Consider the following 19,208-nt stretch of genomic DNA (forward strand, 5'->3'; position numbering starts at 1 on the left):
GCAGCACAGGCACACACACACACCCCCGGGTACTTTTTTTAAAGTCTCAATTTCGCGCTCCTGGCTCCTTCGACGGACAGCTCTTCTTTGATTCAGGGCTGGGCAGAGCGGCGCAGAAGACAGGCGCATGCTGTCCATGTTCCTGCCTGGTCTGGCGCTGCTTCCCGATTGGCTGCAGTCATTCCTCGTGAGTCACGAGAAGTGACTGCAGCCAATCGGGAAGCAGCGCCAGACCAGGCAGGAATGTAAACAGCACGCGCCTGCTTCTGCGCCCCTCTGCCTGGCCCCCAAACCAAAGGAGAGCCGTCCGGCGAAGGAGACAGGAGCATGTAACGGGGACTTTAAAAAAAGGTACCGGGGTGGGGGGTGCCTGGGCTGCCTAAGGGGGGGGGATATTCACTCCATAAGACACACCCTTATTTCCACCCCCTTTTTGGGGGTGGAAAAAGTGCATCTTATGGAGCGAAAAATACGGTGTGTGTGTGTATATATATATATATATATATATATATATATATATATATATATATATAAAATGTATATACAGTTAAACCTTGGATTGCAAGTAACTTGGTTTGCAAGTGTTTTGCAAGACAAGCAAAACATTTTATTAAATTTTAACTTGATATACTAGCACATCACGACTGAGCTGATGGTTCTTCTCTCTCTGACGCTGCGATAGTGTAGTGACTGTTCTAAATAAGCAAAGTCTTGCAATACGAGTGCATACAGTATATACACGTCACATTATCACAACTGAGCCAATGGTTCTTCTCTCGCTGACGCTGCAGGAGTGTAGTGACTGTTCTAAATGAGCGAGGTCTTGCAATACAAGTACGTATGGTATTTTGAATTAAAGTTTTTGGGTTGTGGAACAAATCGTCTGAGGTTCCATTATTTCCTGTGGGGAAATTTGCTTTGATATACAAGTGCTTTGGATTACAAGCATGCTTCTGGAATGAATTATGCTCGCAAACCAAGGTTTTACTGTATAAGGTAACACATACCAATTCCCAGCTGCTACTGGCTCTGCTTTTTCATTGTACCATACCATACAGTTTCTTAAACCCCACAAGTATCAGCAAGGATTCATTGCGGCATACAATAAGATTAAAGGGTATATATGGCAGTTACATTAAGATTTGTGGTCATATTGGAGCTAAGGTTCAGATGTTCCCTGATGTGGCAAGATCGACCCAACTCAGAAGGGCTTTTTAGCCTTGAAACCTCGAGTTGTGGAACTGGGTGCCACATTTTTTCTGAAGTTTCCTTGCAAGTGTTTGGTGACTTTTCAAAATACAGATTATATTTTTTGGGATCCGGCTCAGTTGATACAATTTCTTGATCAAAAATAATGGGGGATTATATATTATCCCAGGACAAGCAGGCAGGTATTCTCACTAGTGGGTGATGTCATCCGACAGAGCCCCGATACGGACATCTTGCAAGCATGTCTTGCTTGAAGAAACTCAGAAGTTTCGAGATGCCCGCACCGCGCATGCGCCAGTGCCTTCCTGCCCGATGGTCCGGGCGTGTCTCCTCAGTTCATTTTCTTCCGCGGAGCTGAGAAGTCTATCTTCAATTTCGCGCCCATTGAATCTCATTTTTTGCCTTCTGTTTTGCCGCGGGTTGAGTTCTTTTGGCTCTCCTGTGCATTTGTTTCTTTCTTTGTTTTCATTTAAAAAAAAAAAAAAAAATTTTTTTTCTTCCGACACCGGGTCGGCCACGTGGCTGAGGCCCCGCGCCTTCGACCTTGCGGCGGAACTTTTCCGGCCTATGTCCCGGCCGATTACCGGTTTTAAAAAGTGTAGCAAGTGCCAACGCGCGATTTTGCTCACGGACCCTCATCGACGCTGCTTACAGTGTCTGGGACCGGATCACTTCCCAAAATCGTGCCGGCCTTGTTCCACTTTGACGGCGAGAGCATTTAAGCGCCGCTGTCTGCTGTGGGAGTCCATGTTCAAGATGGAAGCTTCGTTGCATCCTTCAGCTTCGACATCGACATCGACTGGTGCTTCAACTCCATCGGCGAAGCCCGCTGCCTCCCCGGCTGCTTCGGGCCTCCTGAAACCGGAATCGGCCTCGACTTCGGTGCCGGTGCCTTCCTCCGTCTCCTCGGAGCAGGTATCGACCCCTACAGTTCCACCGGTGGTGCTTAAAGTGCCGAAGGCTGGCAAACAGAAGCATGCGACACCGAAAGAGCGCGGAGACCGTGCGGAAGGGCCCCCTTTTGGTGCGGATCCCTCCATATCGGCTTCGTTGAAGTCCCTTCTGGAGGCTCAGTTTGTGGAAATCATGCACACCATGGGACCCCGGCTGATTGCCTCGATCCAGGGTGACCTCCCGGTTCCGGGTCCTCCGCCGCACCGCACGACCTCGTTGCTCGGCGAGGAGGAGCGGCGTGCGGTGTCCGGGTCCTCGAGGAGGTCCTCGGTTAGTGCTATGCCTCCTTTTGAACCGAGTCCCTCGAGGAAGGCCTCCCTTAGTGATATGCCCCCCTTGGAGCCTATCCCCTCGAGGAAAGCCTCACTTAGCGATTTGCCTCCATTGGAACCTGTTACCCCGCCCCATGACTCAATGTGGCGTCCACCTTCGAGGCCTCCCAGTCCTGGGCATAGCAGGAAGCAGGACGAGTTCTTCCGAACCCCCTATCAAGCTTGGGTGTCGTCGGGGGAGGCTTCGACTCTTCCGCCTCTGCGATCGACGGCATCGAGTCCGATCTGCTCCTTGGAGGCGTCTGATCAGGTTTCTCACAGACGGGCTCGATCCCCTTCCAGGCATCGAGAGGGGCATCGATCCAGACACTCTTCGAGGCATTCCTCTCGACACTCGACCGTCTCGCCTCAGAAGAAGTTGCCTCGGATGGGGTATGCTGCTTCGGCTGGGTCTCCGCCTCCGGGTCCGGAGTTCGAGGACCCCGAGGTTTTCTACTCGCCCTGTTGCTCACAAGCCTCTGTGGAGCCCGAAGCCTCGTCTTCTTCCAGTCCTTCTCGTAAACCGGCGACGGCGGACCAACTGTCTTTTTCCTCATTCCTCAGACAGATGGCGGATGACATGGACATTACCCTCGATGCTGGGTCTCGATACTCCAAGGAGTACCTCGATACCATGCACTTGCCTCGTCCTCCGGCCGAGTCCTTGCGCCTTCCTCTGCACAAGCTCCTCGACCAGACTTTCATGAGGTGCTTCGAGTCTCCTTACTCTATCGCTGCGGTCCCTGGAAAATTGGATGCTCGGTACCGCACGGTGCATCATAAGGGCTTTGAGGGTCCTCAGCTTTCTCACCAGTCCCTCCTGGTCGAATCCTCGCTCAAGCGGTCTCATCCTGGCCAGGTCTATGCTTCAGTGCCTCCGGGCCGCGAGGGCAGAACCATGGATAAGTTTGGTCGACGCATCTATCAGAATTCTATGATGACGTCCCGAGTCCTGAACTACAATTTCCACTTTGCAGCCTACTTGGAATTATTTCTGCCTGTGCTTCGGAAATTCACACCATACATCGAGACCCAGGCTCGGTTTGAGTTTGAGGAAGTGGTTGCTTCGCTGTCCCAACTTCGACTTCAGTTGATGCAATCTGCCTATGATGCGTACGAGCTCTCTGCCCGAGCGGCGGCCTGCTCGGTAGCGATGCGTCGGTTGGCCTGGTTGCAGACCATTGACATGGACCCCAATCTTCAGGACCGCCTGGCGAACGTCCCGTGTGCTGGGGCAGATCTTTTTGACGAATCCATCGAGACTGTCACGAAGAAATTGTCTGATCATGAAAAGTCCTTCCAGTCTATTCTTAGGCCGAAGCCTAAGCCTCAACAGTCTCGACCCTCTCGTCCACCGTTGATTTATCAGCGGCATTATCAACCGAGGCAAGCTCCACCTGCGAGGCAACCGGCGAAGCGACAGCCTCCTCAGAAGGGTCAGCCGAAGTCTCAGTCGCCTGCTGTCCCTAAGGCCACTCAGCCTTTTTGACTGTTTCGTCGAGGGCATAACCAACCTCGTTCTGCCTCCCCCTGTTTTTCCCATCGGAGGGCGCCTCCATCATTTTTATCATCGGTGGGAGGCCATAACATCCGACCTTTGGGTCCTTACTATCGTCAGGGAAGGATACTCTCTCCATTTCCATCGGGTCCCTCCGGACCACCCTCCAAGAGAGTATCCTTCCAACTTGACTCAGACCGCCCTTCTTCTTCAGGAAGCTCAGGCTTTGCTCCGGCTTCGTGCCGTAGAGCCGGTCCAGACGGACCAATTGAACCAGGGGTTTTACTCCCGGTACTTCCTTGTTCCAAAGAAGACGGGCGACCTGCGACCCATTTTGGACCTCAGGGTCCTCAACAAATTCCTAGTCAAAGAGAGGTTTCGCATGCTGACACTTGCTTCTCTCTACCCCCTCCTCGAGTAGAACGACTGGTTATGCTCTCTGGATCTCAAGGAGGCCTACACTCACATTCCCATTCATCCGGCCTCTCGCAAGTTCCTCAGATTTCGGGTGGGACATCTCCATCTACAGTATCGAGTGCTTCCATTCGGCCTGTCTTCATCCCCCAGAGTCTTCACGAAGTGTCTGGTGGTGGTGGCCGCAGTACTCAGGAACCAAGGTCTTCAGGTATTTCCCTACCTCGACGACTGGCTGATCAAGGCTCCCTCGGCCTCAGAGGTCATCTCGGCGACCCTGTCCACAATTCTGTTCCTGCAGAGTTTGGGATTCGAGATCAACTTTCCCAAATCTCATCTACAACCTACCCAGTCTCTCCCCTTCATCGGGGCGGTCCTGGATACCATTCGCCTCAGAGCGTTCCTTCCTCCTCAGCGCATGGATGCTCTTCTTCATCTCTGCCAGTCTGTGTCTTCTCGCCAGTCCGTCTCAGCGAGACACATGATGGTCCTCTTGGGCCACATGGCCTCTACAGTTCATGTGACACCGTTTGCCAGACTCCATCTCAGAATTCCTCAGTGGACCCTGGCATCTCAGTGGACTCAGGTGTCGGATCCGTTGACTCGACACATCATCGTCACTCCTGCTCTTCGGCAGTCTCTACTTTGGTGGATGACCTCTTCGAATCTATCCAGAGGTTTGGTGTTTCACTCTCTTCCCCACCAGAAGGTCCTCACAACCGATTCCTCGACCTATGCCTGGGGAGTGCATTTGGATGGGCTTCGCACTCAGGGATTCTGGACCAGTGCGGACAGACTCCATCAAATCAATCTTCTGGAGCTCAGAGCCATCTTCAAAGCTCTTCAAGCATTTCAACATCTGCTTCACGACATGGTGGTCCTGATTCGCACAGATAATCAGGTGGCCATGTATTATGTCAACAAGCAGGGGGGCACGGGATCAGCCTCCCTCTGCCAGGAAGCTCTCAGAGTCTGGGATTGGGCGGTTCGCCACAACGCCTTCCTCAAAGCTGTCTACATTCAGGGGAAGGACAATGTCTTGGCGGACAACTTGAGTCATCTACTCCAGCCTCACGAATGGACGCTCCATTCCACGCCCCTTCATCAGATCTTTGCTCAGTGGGGGACGCCTCAGATAGACCTCTTTGCGGCTCCCCACAATTTCAGGCTGCCTCAATTTTGCTCCAGGATCTACACTCCTCATCGCCTCGAGGCAGATGCTTTCCTGCTGGATTGGGGGAATCGCTTTCTGTATGCGTTTCCTCCATTTCCTCTCATTCAAAAGACTCTGGTCAAGCTGAAGTCCGACCATGCCACCATGATTCTGATAGCCCCTCGGTGGCCCAGACAACCTTGGTTCTCCCTTCTACTTCAACTCAGCAGCAGGGAGCCATTTCTCCTTCCGGTGTTTCCTTCACTGCTTACTCAGCATCAGGGATCGCTACTTCATCCCAACCTGCAGTCTCTCCACCTGACAGCTTGGTTCCTCTCAACGTAACTCCTAACCAGTTTTCCCAGGCGGTGAGGGATGTCTTGGAGGCTTCTAGGAAGCCTGCTACTCGTCAATGCTACTCCCAAAAATGGACTAGATTTACTTCCTGGTGTATATCCAATTCTAAGGAGCCTCAGCGAGCCTCCCTCTCCTCTGTGTTGGACTATCTTCTACACCTGTCTCAGTCCGGTCTCAAGTCGACCTCTATTCGAGTCCACCTGAGCGCTATTGCGGCTTTCCATCAGCCTCTGCAAGGGAAACCTCTCTCTGCTCATCCTGTGGTTTCTAGATTTATGAAAGGACTTTTTCATGTCAACTTCAATGCCAAAAAATGCAAAGTTATGCACCTGGGCAGCCAGAATCCATGCAAGTCTTATACCCTTAATGGCGAGATCCTAGCAAAAACGGTAGCAGAACGAGACTTGGGGGTAATCGTCAGTGAGGACATGAAGTCTGCCAATCAAGTGGAGCAGGCTTCGTCCAAGGCAAGACAAATCATGGGCTGCATACGAAGGGGTTTCGTCAGTCGTAAGGCGGAAGTCATTATGCCATTGTATAGATCCATGGTGAGGCCCCACCTGGAATACTGTGTGCAATTCTGGAGGCCGCATTATCGCAAGGATGTGCTGAGACTGGAGTCGGTGCAAAGAATGGCCACCCGGATGGTCTCGGGACTCAAGGATCTACCATACGAAAAACGGCTTGACAAATTACAGCTATACTCGCTCGAGGAGCGCAGAGAGAGGGGGGACATGATCGAGACGTTCAAGTATCTTACGGGCCGCATCGAGGCGGAGGAAGATATCTTCTTTTTCAAGGGTCCCACGACAACAAGAGGGCATCCGTTGAAAATCAGGGGCGGGAAACTACGAGGTGACACCAGGAAATTCTTTTTCACTGAAAGAGTGGTTGATCGCTGGAATAGTCTTCCACTACAGGTGATTGAGGCCAGCAGCGTGCCTGATTTTAAGGCCAAATGGGATCGGCACATGGGATCTATTCACAGGGCAAAGGTAGGGGAGGGACATTAAGGTGGGCAGACTAGATGGGCCGTGGGCCCTTATCTGCCGTCTATTGTTTCTATGTTTCTATCCTCCTCTCAAACCGCCTCCAGTGGTTTGGGATCTCAATGTTGTCCTTTCTCAGCTTATGAAACCTCCTTTTGAGCCTCTGAGAAAGGCTCCACTAAAGTTTCTCACTTGGAAAGTGGTTTTTCTGGTGGCCCTCACATCTGCTCGCAGGGTCAGTGAGCTTCAGGCCTTGGTGGCGGACCCACCTTTCACAGTATTCCATCATGACAAGGTGGTCCTCCGCACTCATCCAAAATTCCTACCTAAAGTGGTCTCTGAATTTCATCTCAACCAATCCATTGTGCTTCCAGTGTTTTTTCCAAAGCCTCATTCTCATCCTGGAGAATCAGCTCTACACACTCTGGACTGTAAACGTGCTTTGGCTTTCTACTTGGATCGCACCAAACCACACAGAGCTGCTCCTCAACTTTTCGTCTCCTTTGATCCAAACAAGTTGGGACGACCTGTATCGAAGCGCACCATCTCCAACTGGATGGCAGCTTGTATCTCTTTCTGCTATGCCCAGGCTGGATTACCCCTTCCCTGTAGGGTCACAGCCCATAGGGTCAGAGCAATGGCAGCCTCTGTAGCCTTCCTCAGATCGACACCGATTGAGGAGATTTGTAAGGCTGCCACTTGGTCCTCGGTTCATACATTCACCTCTCATTATTGTCTGGATACTTTCTCCAGAAGGGATGGACAGTTTGGCCTAACAATGTTACAAAATTTATTCTCCTAAGTTGCCAACTCTCCCACCATCCCATTGAGGTTAGCTTGGAGGTCACCCACTAGTGAGAATACCTGCCTGCTTGTCCTGGGATAAAGCAATGTTACTTACCGTAACAGTTGTTATCCAGGGACAGCAGGCAGCTATTCTCACGTCCCACCCACCTCCCCTGGGTTGGCTTCTCTCCTAGCTACCTGAACTGAGGAGACACGCCCGGACCATCGGGCGGGAAGGCACTGGCGCATGCGCGGTGCGGGCATCTCGAAACTTCTGAGTTTCTTCAAGCAAGACATGCTTGCAAGATGTCCGTATCGGGGCTCTGTCGGATGACATCACCCACTAGTGAGAATAGCTGCCTGCTGTCCCTGGATAACAACTGTTACGGTAAGTAACATTGCTTTTTGTTGGTTGAGATAGCTATTTTCAAATTGAGAAGCCTGATTTGAAAAAGATGCTTATATAGAAGGAAGATGTTTTCTTCCTTTAATTTTCTTTTGAAATAGATTTCTGTTATTCTGTTGTTCTTCTTTTAATGAGGGCTAGATGGAATTTCTGATTTTGTAATGATAATAATTATGTAAAATGATTTGTTATGTTTCCATATCCTGTTATGTTTCTTTGTAAACATTATTTGAAATTTCAAAATAAAAAAAAGAAAAGAATTGTGATAATATTGAGTTTAAGTCTTGGGATCATAGAAGGAATTGTCATATCTTTAGTGATTTCTTGAATTGATGGTAGGAATTAGAGAGAGAATAGATATGTCTTTAGTTATTTCCTGCATTGTAGTTAAGAAGAGATCTGTCCTAAGCTGCCTGGAAGGCTGTTCCATATTTTTGGTCCTTGAAATTCGAAGGTAGATTCAAATAATGTTTTCCGCTGGATTTGTTGCAGAGAAAGAAAGGCCAACTTAAAACGTTGGGACATGCTTGAATTATTGAAGGAATGCATGACCTTGTGTCAGATGTTAGCCCTGTAGAGTTTTCTCCATATATAGCCTTATAGACCATGCAAGCAGTCTTAAACTGGATTTTACTTTTCATCGGCAGCCAGTGAAGCAGGCCAGTGGGTTGGCCCTCTGGAACTGGCTCAAGTGAAAAATCAGTCTAGCTGCTGTATTCTAGAGTAGGTGTTATCTCTCAAGATTTTTTCACTAAGATATTACAGTATAGAGAATTGCAATAATCCAGATATGGGAGCAAGACTGCCTGAATTACTACTATGAAGTTGGTCTGACTCAAGACTGGTCTTATTGTTCTTAATTGTCTCAGTCTGTAGCAAAAAATTTTGACTAGCGAATTAATCTGGTCTCCATATAAGAGACAGGAGTTAAAGAGGACACCTAGCACTTTTGCTGTTGTGTCAGTCCTTAGTTTCTTGCCCGTATTCAATGCAGCTCTGATTGTGGTAGTGAGTCGTAGGTACCATTTCAAAGCACCTTCATCTTCTATTTAAGAAAATTTCTCTGTGACCACATGCTCAGGTCTTCAGTTAGGTTTAATATGTATTGTAGGCTAAATACATCTCTCTTTTCAACATCTAATTTTTTTGATTTATAGCTAATATACTCTGGGTGCTTGGAGTTTTGTCATTACCTCAGATTGTTAAGGTATATCATTTTCCTTTCCATTTTCTCAGTGCTGTTAAAGGGAAGACACCACAAGTCGGGGACAGAGTATTGGTGGAAGCTACTTATAATCCCAATATGCCATTCAAATGGAATGCACAGAGAATCCAAACATTACCCAATCAGGTCAGTTCTGTGGACAGGGAAGAGCAGTCAACAGTCTTAGAGGCTGATATTCTGATCTAGGCATCAGAGCTGTGGGCAGAAACTCAGAATATGGTTTACTAATGCATACATAAACAAAATCCTTTGTATCCAATGCTGTAACTAAATTGTATACAAATAACTTGAAACACAAAAAATATGTGCACAAACGCTGGAAAATACACTGGTAGCCATGCAGATGTACTAGTCACAGTATCAATATTCTGCACACACATTTTATTGGCACTTAGAGAAGTTGCATGTACTGTACATATATTGTCCCTCTGATTCTATATAGATTGCTCAGATGCGAGCATGGAGTCCAGATGCATGTGTAAACTAATTAGTCAATTGGATGCACACAACCAATTGTTGGTATTAATTGGCACTAATTTGGGTTTACACTCACATCTTCCTACCTGCTCAAAATGTTTCACGCACAACCCAGAAGGGAACATGGCTGTGGGAGGGACATGGATGGGTCAGCAGCAGTCCCAATAGTTATGTTCAGTGTTATAGAATACTAAGGTTGTGTACCCAGTTTGCACACCAGGATTTACACCAGGCGTAAATCCTTGGCCCAAAGTTGGTACAGGAATCTTAAGCATTTAAATCTAATGGTAATGATGAAACAAACTATTAAATCCCAATAAAAAGAAGTGCACAGACAATCTGAACGATCAACACCTGCATTTCTAATACTGGGAATTTAGCGTCTAATCTAAGGTCAAGTAAAAAAGACTAACATTATTTCATTTCTTGTTCCAGGAAAGAATTACATCATCTTTTGTTTTACTGAGGGGAATGGATGGACAAATTGAACAAAAAACATTAAGTATGAGGTGATCGTATGAAGCACCATAGTTGTGAAATTAAAATAGTACGTTAGACTGCAGAAATTTAAGTGGTGCAATACTAGTAATATTTATGTGCAGAACAAGTACTCCAGAGAGACACACATTGGGATAAATTCTATAAATGGCACCCAAATTTAGGTTCCAAGAAAAATCCACGTTAAGTACTGTTTTATAATGGGCATACTGATCTGAAAGCCATTTGTAGAACAGCACTTAACATGGATTTTTCTTGGTACCTAAATTTAGATAGTATTTATAGAATTTATCCCAATGTGTGTCTCTCTGGAGTACTTGTTCTGCACATAAATATTACTAGTATGGCACCACTTAAATTTCTGCAGTCTAGTGTGCTACTTTCATTTCATGGCTATGGTGCTTCTCCATTAGCCCTGCATTTGACAATTCGATCACCTCATCCTTAACATTTTTTGTTCATTTTGTCCATCCATTCCCCTCAATAAAATAAAAGATATGTAATTCTTTCTGGAACAAGAAATGAAATAGCAGGTGCCATAAGGTGGTAAAAGGGGCCAAAAGAGACTTCGAGGAAAAAATAGCCAAGGAGGCGAAAAACTTCAAGCCGTTCTTTTGATATATTAAGAGGAAACGACCCACGAAGGAAGCGGTAGGACCGTTGGATGACCATGGAATAAAGGGAGTGCTAAAGGAGGACAGAGCAATCGCCGACAAACTGAACACATTTATTGCATCTGTATTTACCGAAGAGGATCTACACAGCATACCGGAACCCATCAGGCTATATGCTGGAAACGAAGATGGGAAATTGACAGGGTTGACGGTCAGTCTAGAAGAGGTATGCAAGCAGATTGATAGGCTTAAGAGCGATAAATCCCTGGGACCAGATGGCATCCATCCAAGGGTCATCAAGGAACTGAAAGGGACTATAGCTGAACTGCTTCAACTAATAGCCAATCTGTCGATCAAATCGGGAAAGATTCTGGAAGACTGGAAGGTGGCGAATGTTACTCCGATCTTCAAAAAAGGTTAGAGAGGAGATCTGGGAAACTACAGACCAGTTTCAGCAAAGGCAGATCTTGTTTAACGAACTTGCTGCACTTTTTCGAGGGAGTAAACTGGCCGATAGACAAGGTTGCTAAATTCCCAGTATTAGATATGCAGGTGTTGATCCGTCAGATCTTCTGTGCACTTTTTTGCATTGGGGTTTAATAGTTTGTGTCATTATTGCCATTAGAATTAAATGAGCAGCGTGCTAATGTCTATGTATATAGTTGAATATAAACCGGGATTTTTGGTCCCAAAAATTGGCCCAAAAATGGGGGTCCCGGTTTATATTTGGGTCAGTGCCCCCCTTCCTCCTCCCTGCCCTATCATACCTCTGCCAATCCCTGGTGGAGGTACAGCGGGTCCTCTGCCGATCTCTGGTGGAGGTGCAGTGGGCAGGAGCAAGCTTTCTGAACTCCTGCCCCGCTGCTAACCGGCTGTGCAGATCCACTTTGTTCATCTCAGCGGCATGAGTAGTAGCACAATTTGGCGCTGAGCGGCTTCCTTACTGGCTCCCGCAAATTCTCGCATGAATTCATGGGAGCCAGTAAGGAAGCTGCTCGGCTCTGAGAAGCAGCGCCAAATTGCTCATGCCACTGAGATGAACAAAGTGGATCTACGCAGCTGGTTAGCAGTGGGGCAGGAGTTCAGAAAGCTTACTCCTGCCCACTGCACCTCCACCAGGGATCAGCAGAGGTATGAAGATAGGGCAGGGAGGGGGGGGGGACAAAGGGCAGAGCCTGGGAGAGAGAATTCAGAGTCTGACAGGGGAAGGAAGGAAGGGTGCTAGGTGCAGAGCCTGACAGGGGAGGAAAGGAAGGCAATGGGGCTGGGTGCAGAGCTTGGCAGGGAGGGTACTGGGTGCAGAGCCTGACAGAAGAGGGATGGAGGGAAGGGGGCTGGGGGCTGGGTGCAGAGCTTGGCAGGGAGGGTGCTGGGTGCAGAGCCTGACAGAAGAGGGATGGAGGGAAGGGGGCTGGGGGCTGGGTGCAGAGCTTGGCAGGGAGGGTGCTGGGTGCAGAGCCTGACAGAAGAGGGATGGAGGGAAGGGGGCTGGGGGCTGGGTGCAGAGCTTGGCAGGGAGGGTGCTGGGTGCAGAGCCTGACAGAAGAGGGAAGGGGGCTGGGGGCTGGGTGCAGAGCTTGGCAGGGAGGGTACTGGGTGCAGAGCCTGACAGGGCAGGACACTTGAATATTAAGCCGTTCAACTTATATTCGAGTCAACCATATTTTTTTCCCTCCTTTTTGGGGAAAAGGGGGTCTCGACATATTCAAGTATATACGGTAGTCCTTTTTTCATAGTTTTCTTGTGTTCTAAATTCCTACAAGTCTAAGGCAGCAGCAATAATGAAGAGAATTGTGCACAGAACCTACACTAAACGATTGGCAAAGCCTCTCGTATTTTATGACATCATCATCTTAATGTACTGCTCAGTTCTACAATGTGTTTTCTTATTTTCTTAGAACCAACCCCAAGGTCAGCCATTGCTAAAGACACCTCCAACTGTGCTCCAGCCCATTACCCAGCAGAATGCCTTCAGTGTGCAGGCTCAGCCTCCTCCACAACCTCAGACACTGCTGCAGGCTCAGCTGTCAGCAGCATCAATCGCTCCTCTGCTACAAACCCAGCCACCATCATTACTGCAGCAGCCACAGCATAAAGGTGGGCCAATATATAGCGGTATCTTCTCTTTGCTTTGTTTTGGATGTGCTCAGTGTGTGCCCAAGTGCAGGTGATAGGACTCTATTTTCTAATAGAACTTAGGCACATAGGTTCTATATTCCTCATCAGTTATTAAGATCATTGAATGATAATAGAGTAGCTTTACCTCATGTTTCTAAGGCCCATTTGGTGCCAATGAGAAATTGTGCATTTTTTTTTACTTGGTACCAGTTTTATGGAATAATTTACCATTAGAATTGAAAAAAGAGGAATCTTTATTAAAATTCAAAATAAATTTGAAGGCTCATTATTTTCAATTAGCGTTTTGGGGTTCAGCTGACTGAACTCCTTGGCATAATGTACACTAAATAGACAAGCTTTGGGAAGTAAATATGGATTATGTTATTTACTTTAATTATGTGTGTGCTTGACCTTACTCTTTTCTCTTTCCTATTTTTTTTTTTTTTAAGTTCAGTAAGTTTTTATTAAGGTTTTACAAAAGAACATAAAATAGTACAAATGTATAACAACAAGACATTGCAGTAGTACATATATTGATACAGGACAAAACCATAAGCCAATGCCCCAAAACAGGGGATCAATAATAAAAGGATTAGTGTTTCCAGGAAGGGGGAAAAAGTAAAAGGGAGAAATGAACAGATCAGAGTATCATATACGTAAACAATGATGTAATGTCTGTACACAATCCTATGATAGACACATACCACAATAATGTACCAAGAACATTAATAAATGGAGATATATAAGAATTATGAACGTCTGTAATCAACATCAAGAATAGTCAGAGGGTATAATAATGTAATAATATCATGAGTTACATGAGCTAAGTTGGTGAATTAAATGGCGAATCAGCATATTGTAATAGGGGACCCCAAAGCTTATTAAACTTATGTATCAGGCCTAGTCTTTCCGCCGCTATTTTCTCATATTTAACTGTCAAACAAGTGGTGTTCCACCAGTTGTCAAAGCTCACTCTTTCAAGGTTTTTCCAATTAGAAAGGATGATCTTGACCGCTATCAGGAGAAGCATATGAATAAGACAGTCCTCATCTTTGTGGAAAAAATCACAGGAGTTGACACTTCCTAGGAAGATGGTATTGTATGAGAAAGGGACGGATGATTGAAGTAACTTGTTAATTTCAGATATGACACTGGTCCAGAATTGATGCAACAGCGGACATTCAAATAACATATGTTTAAGAGTACCCTGGGAGGAGTGACAGGACCAGCATTTATCAGTTTCACCAGTTTTAAATCTAGCTAGACGGCTAGGGGTCCAGTAAGCCCTGTGATTGAGAAATAAAGAGGTTTGGAGAAAGGATGCAGACTTACAAATGGCATGCGTACGAGACCATAAATGATCCCACTGATTTTCATCTATTGCCATCTGAAGTTCTGATGACCATTTGCTTTCCGTTTCCAAAGGATGTTGGATTTTCTGTTGTCTTACATAGCTATACCATCGAGATGCTTCTTTTTTGAGAGTGGGAAAGGATGCACAAAGCTCAAGCAGTGGTGGAACAGAGTTGAGAAGCGGCTTGTGGTTAAGATGAGACGCAATTGCGTGCTTAAGTTGCAACCAATGAAATTGCTGATTGCAATCCAAACTATAAGTAGCATGTAACTGGTCAAAAGAGTACCACCGTTCCCCATCCCATAACTGGTTTATTTGATGTATTCCCGCAATTTGCCATATCTTCCAGTCAACAATGTTGTTATCAATCCGAATTGAGCTGTTGCGCCAAATAGGAGCAGAAGTAGTGTCTAAACAGTGGTTATCGAGTGTAGATTCTAACCTTTTAATCACTTGAATCATGGATAACAGAATATGATCACGAGTGACAGGAGATGCAGGCGGTAGCATGAAGGGAAGGTGTTGCAGGCAGTATGGAGAATATCTTGCTCGCTCAAATTCAAGCCAGCGATTGGTAGAAGTTATGAAGTCATCAGAAAGTAACCATCGAACACCGTGACGAGACAAGAATGTGTAATGATATTCCAATAGATCCGGGAAATTCACACCCCCACAAGTTCTTCCTTGTTTCAGTTTATGAAGAGCAATTCTGGGTGTGTTATTGTTCCACAAGAACTTAGTAAGTAACGATTCCATGTTTTTATAAACCGATAAAGGAAGTAATGTAGGGAGCATGCTCAGAATATATAAGATTTTAGGCGTCAACACCATTTTGATCGATGCTAATCGACCCCACCATGAAAGATTCAGTGGGTTCCATTTGAGAGTTTGAGATTTGATAGAATTCAGCAGCTGAGAGATGCAATTCTCAATGGTGGAGTCAAGAGACTTGCCAAACGGGATGCCCAGGTATGTCAGAGATGAGTCAGACCACCGAAAACCATATTGAGTAATTAAATGTTGATGAACATGATGGTTTAAGGGCATAAGTTCAGTTTTGCTGTTGTTAAGTTTATAGCCAGAGATCTTGGAAAAGTCATCAATAAGAGAGAGCAGTGCAGGAATGGACTCAGGAGATAAATACAGGAGAACATCATCGGCATATGCTGAAAATTTTACTTCAGAGTCACCACAGCGTACCCCTCCAATACGATCATCAGTTCTGATGGAATGTAAGAATGGTTCCAATGCCAGGTTGAAAAGCAGGGGTGAGAGAGGGCACCCTTGTCTCGTGCCTCTAGTAGGTTTAAAATGAGCAGAAGAGTAACCATTGATACGTACATTTGTTGTAGGTGCAGAATAAAGAACTTTGATCAATTGAATGGAGGACTCATCAAAACCATACCATCGAAGAGCCATGAAGAGATAATCCCATTCCACTCTATCAAACGCCTTTTCGGCATCCAATGCTAGAGCAAGTAGCGGGGATTTCTGTGTATTGGCATGAAGTATGACATTGGCAAACATGCGTGAGTTGTCACTAGAGAGTCTGTTCAACATGAAACCATTTTGGTCAGCACCAATTAATTTAGGAAGCAAGATCTGCAGGCGAGAAGCAATAATTTTAGCGTAGATTTTCGCATCAACATTGATTAAAGCTAACGGGCGGTAATTGGCCACATGACAATGATCTTTGCCAGGTTTGGGCAACACTATAATGCTTGCTTCCGTAAAAGTTCCTCTCACATCGCCGGTACGTATAAAGTAATCAAAGAGGTTAACTAAATGTGGCGAAAGTTCTTGTTGAAAAGCAGCATAAAATTCAGATGTGAAGCCATCAGGACCAGGTGCTTTCCTTTTAGCCATATGATGTAAAACCAAGCCAATGTCCGACTCCGTTATATTCATAGATAAGACCGAGTTGTCCATAGACGTTAGAGTGGGATGAGGTGCGTTAGTTAATATCTTCGAGGAGTCAGGATTGGTAACTTCTGAGGTATAGAGTCTTTCATAGAACTGACTAAATGTTTGTGAGATCAAAAGAGGATCCGTTGTGGTAGACCCATCCTCTCTACTGATGGCAGATATAGTTAAACGTTCTTCTTGAATTTTCAGATATTGAGCCAGGGCTCTACCAGCTTTATTTGAAGTGCAATGGTAATTAGCCTTTTGCATGAATAGGGCATTCCCAGCTTTTTTACTAAGAAGTAAATTATAGCAAAGTCTCTCATTATGTAACAGCTGCAAGGTTTGCATATCAGACGGATTGGTTTGATGATTCCGTTCCAGTTCTTTAATGGTGTTTACATGAACTAAAAGTTGTTTAGTGAGCAATTTAGATTGACGAGCCTGATAAGATATAATGGAGCCTCTGAGTGTGGCTTTAAGAGCATCCCATAGGGTTGGCCAGGTGACATCAATTGTAGCGTTAAATTGAAAGTAATCAGAGATCGCCGCTCTAATATAATTCATAAAATCAACATCAAGTAATAAGGCATTATTAAACCGCCATGTCTTCCCTTTTTTTGAGAGGGAGTCGCCATCAAAAACTAATTCAATAGCTGCGTGGTCCGACACAGATATCTCGTGAATGGAAGCAAGTGAAACGGAATTTAAAAGATTGTTACTGAGCAGAAAATAATCCAATCTTGAGTACGAGTTGTGAGGAGCAGAGTAAAAAGTATATTGCCTGTCTTCACCGTTCAAAAGCCGCCATGGGTCAACTAGTTTCAATTGAGTGATTAAATTATGAAGGCTATGCCAGGATCTAGTAGGTTTGTGATTAGCAGCTGATTTTCTGTCGATCGCCGGATCCAGAATTAGATTGAAATCACCAGTTAATATGTGATGTTGTGATTTATCTTCCAGCAGCGATGCTAAAAGACTATCAAAAAACTCAGGTTTATCTTGATTGGGAGCATATATGTTCAACAAGGATATCTCTTTCTGATGAATGAGGAGTTTAGCGAGAATCCATCGCCCTTCAGTATCTGTAGAATATGATTTTACTGTAATGTGATCACATTTTCTAACCAACAAAGCTGTGCCATTCTTTTTATGGGCAGCAGGTGATGCAATGATAGGTAGTGACCAATTGGTCTTCAGTTTAGCTGATTCAAGCATAGATAAGTGAGTTTCTTGAAAACATACAATATCTGGGGATTTTTTAGTAACATAGTCTAATATTTTTTTTCGTTTGATGGGATTATTAAACCCTTTGACATTTAAAGACAAAATTTTTACCATTCCGATATACAGAGATGATTAACCAAGGAGACGACAATGCTAATGCACATATTAACATGAGAATAGTGTGAAGTGGTACAATGTACATAATTGATAATCAGGAAATTGGAATACAGACGTACATGTAAGCTGTCATGTCCTGAGAAGGACAAGTGACAACTATGCTCCATGGGTAGAGGAAGCATAAGGGAAGTGCAATCAGTGCACTGACAATATCAATACAGTATCCTAAAGAAACCTAACCGTGAAGCCCGGTGTAAACATTATATGAATGGAAAGAGAAAATTGTGTAAGACTAGGCAAAATGTTGGATGTGTCCTCTTTTGTAAATACAGACGAAAAGAACATGTTAAGTCTTTTTGCCACTTTGTTCTTCTCCTTCACCACTCCCTTCCTATCTCCGTTGTCCAGCAGTCCTACTTACTCCCTAGTCGGCTGCTTCCCTTTAACGTATTTGAAGAACGGTTTGAAATTTCGTGCTTCCCTGGCTAGTCTCTCTTCATACTCTCTTTTGGCTTTTCTAACCACAAGATGACATTCTTTTTAATACTTCCTGTGGTCTTTCCAGTCCTCCTCAGTTTTGTCCTTTTTCCATTTCCGGAATGAAGTCTTCTTATCGCCTATCGCTTCCTTCACTTCTTTAGTTATCCAGGCCTGGTCTTTTGCCCGACTCTTTCTGTACCCCTTTCTGAATCTGGGGATATACAGGTTTTGCGCCCCACTCACTGTGCCGTTGAAGAAAGACCAGGCTTGTTCTACCGTCCATTTCTTGGAAGTGTTCCTAAGTCTCTTCCTTACCATTCTCCTCATCGCTTCATACTTTCCTTTCTTGAAGTTGAAAGTTGTCGCTATGGTTCTCTTTCCCTGCGGTATTCCTACTTCAACCTTGAACTTGATCATATTATGATCGCTGTTTCCCAACGGACTCACTACTTTCACTTCCTTTGCAGGTCCTTCTAACCCACTTAAGATTAGATCCAGAGTGGCATTCCCTCTTGTTGGTTCTCTGACAAGCTGCTCCATGAAGCAATCCTACTTAGCCTCCAGGAATCCTGTTTCCCTAGCACATTTTGAGCTTCCAAGACTCCAGTGTATCCCGGGATAGTTGAAGTCTCCCATAATAACCATGTTACTGCTTTTGCGTTCTCTCATCTCGGCTTTCATTTCTTCATCGACATCTTCGGTTTGTCCAGGTGAATGATAGTATAGGCCTATCTTTATCTCAGGCCCTTTCCTTCCAGGTATTTTAACCCATAGCGATTCCAGTTTGTTGGTCGTCTCTGCTGTGTCCACTCTGGTCGAGTGTATGCTTTCTGTTATGTAAAGGGCAATTCCACCTCCTTTCTGTCCTGACCTGTCCTGGCGATAGAGCTTGTACCCCGGCAGTACTGTATCCCATTTGTTATCTTCACTCCACCATGTTTCAGAGACCCCAATGATGTCCATGTCCTCTGCTTTGACCATGACTTCTAGTTCCTCAGGTCTCCTTGCATTGGTATATATGCAGTTTAGATCCTGGTATTTTCTTGTCTTTATTTCCTTTCCCTGTGCTTCGATCTTTAGTTTCTTCTCATGTGCTACAATCTTCCTAACCTCCTC

General features: G+C 45.5%; 1 protein-coding gene across 4 annotated transcripts in view; it reads left to right on the forward strand.

Moving 5' to 3' along the window:
- Positions 1-19,208, forward strand: part of CCAR1 (cell division cycle and apoptosis regulator 1) — a 309,834-nt gene that overhangs the window by 114,045 nt on the left and 176,581 nt on the right. For all 4 annotated transcript variants that reach the window (XM_033940771.1, XM_033940773.1, XM_033940772.1 and 1 more), the window contains 2 exons: positions 9,314-9,428; positions 12,790-12,988. In XM_033940771.1, coding sequence (XP_033796662.1) covers positions 9,314-9,428; positions 12,790-12,988 — 314 coding nt within the window. The remainder of the gene's footprint in view (positions 1-9,313; positions 9,429-12,789; positions 12,989-19,208) is intronic.

Source organism: Geotrypetes seraphini, chromosome 4 (assembly GCF_902459505.1).
Source record: "Geotrypetes seraphini chromosome 4, aGeoSer1.1, whole genome shotgun sequence".
NCBI classification, from domain to species: Eukaryota; Metazoa; Chordata; class Amphibia; order Gymnophiona; family Dermophiidae; genus Geotrypetes; species Geotrypetes seraphini.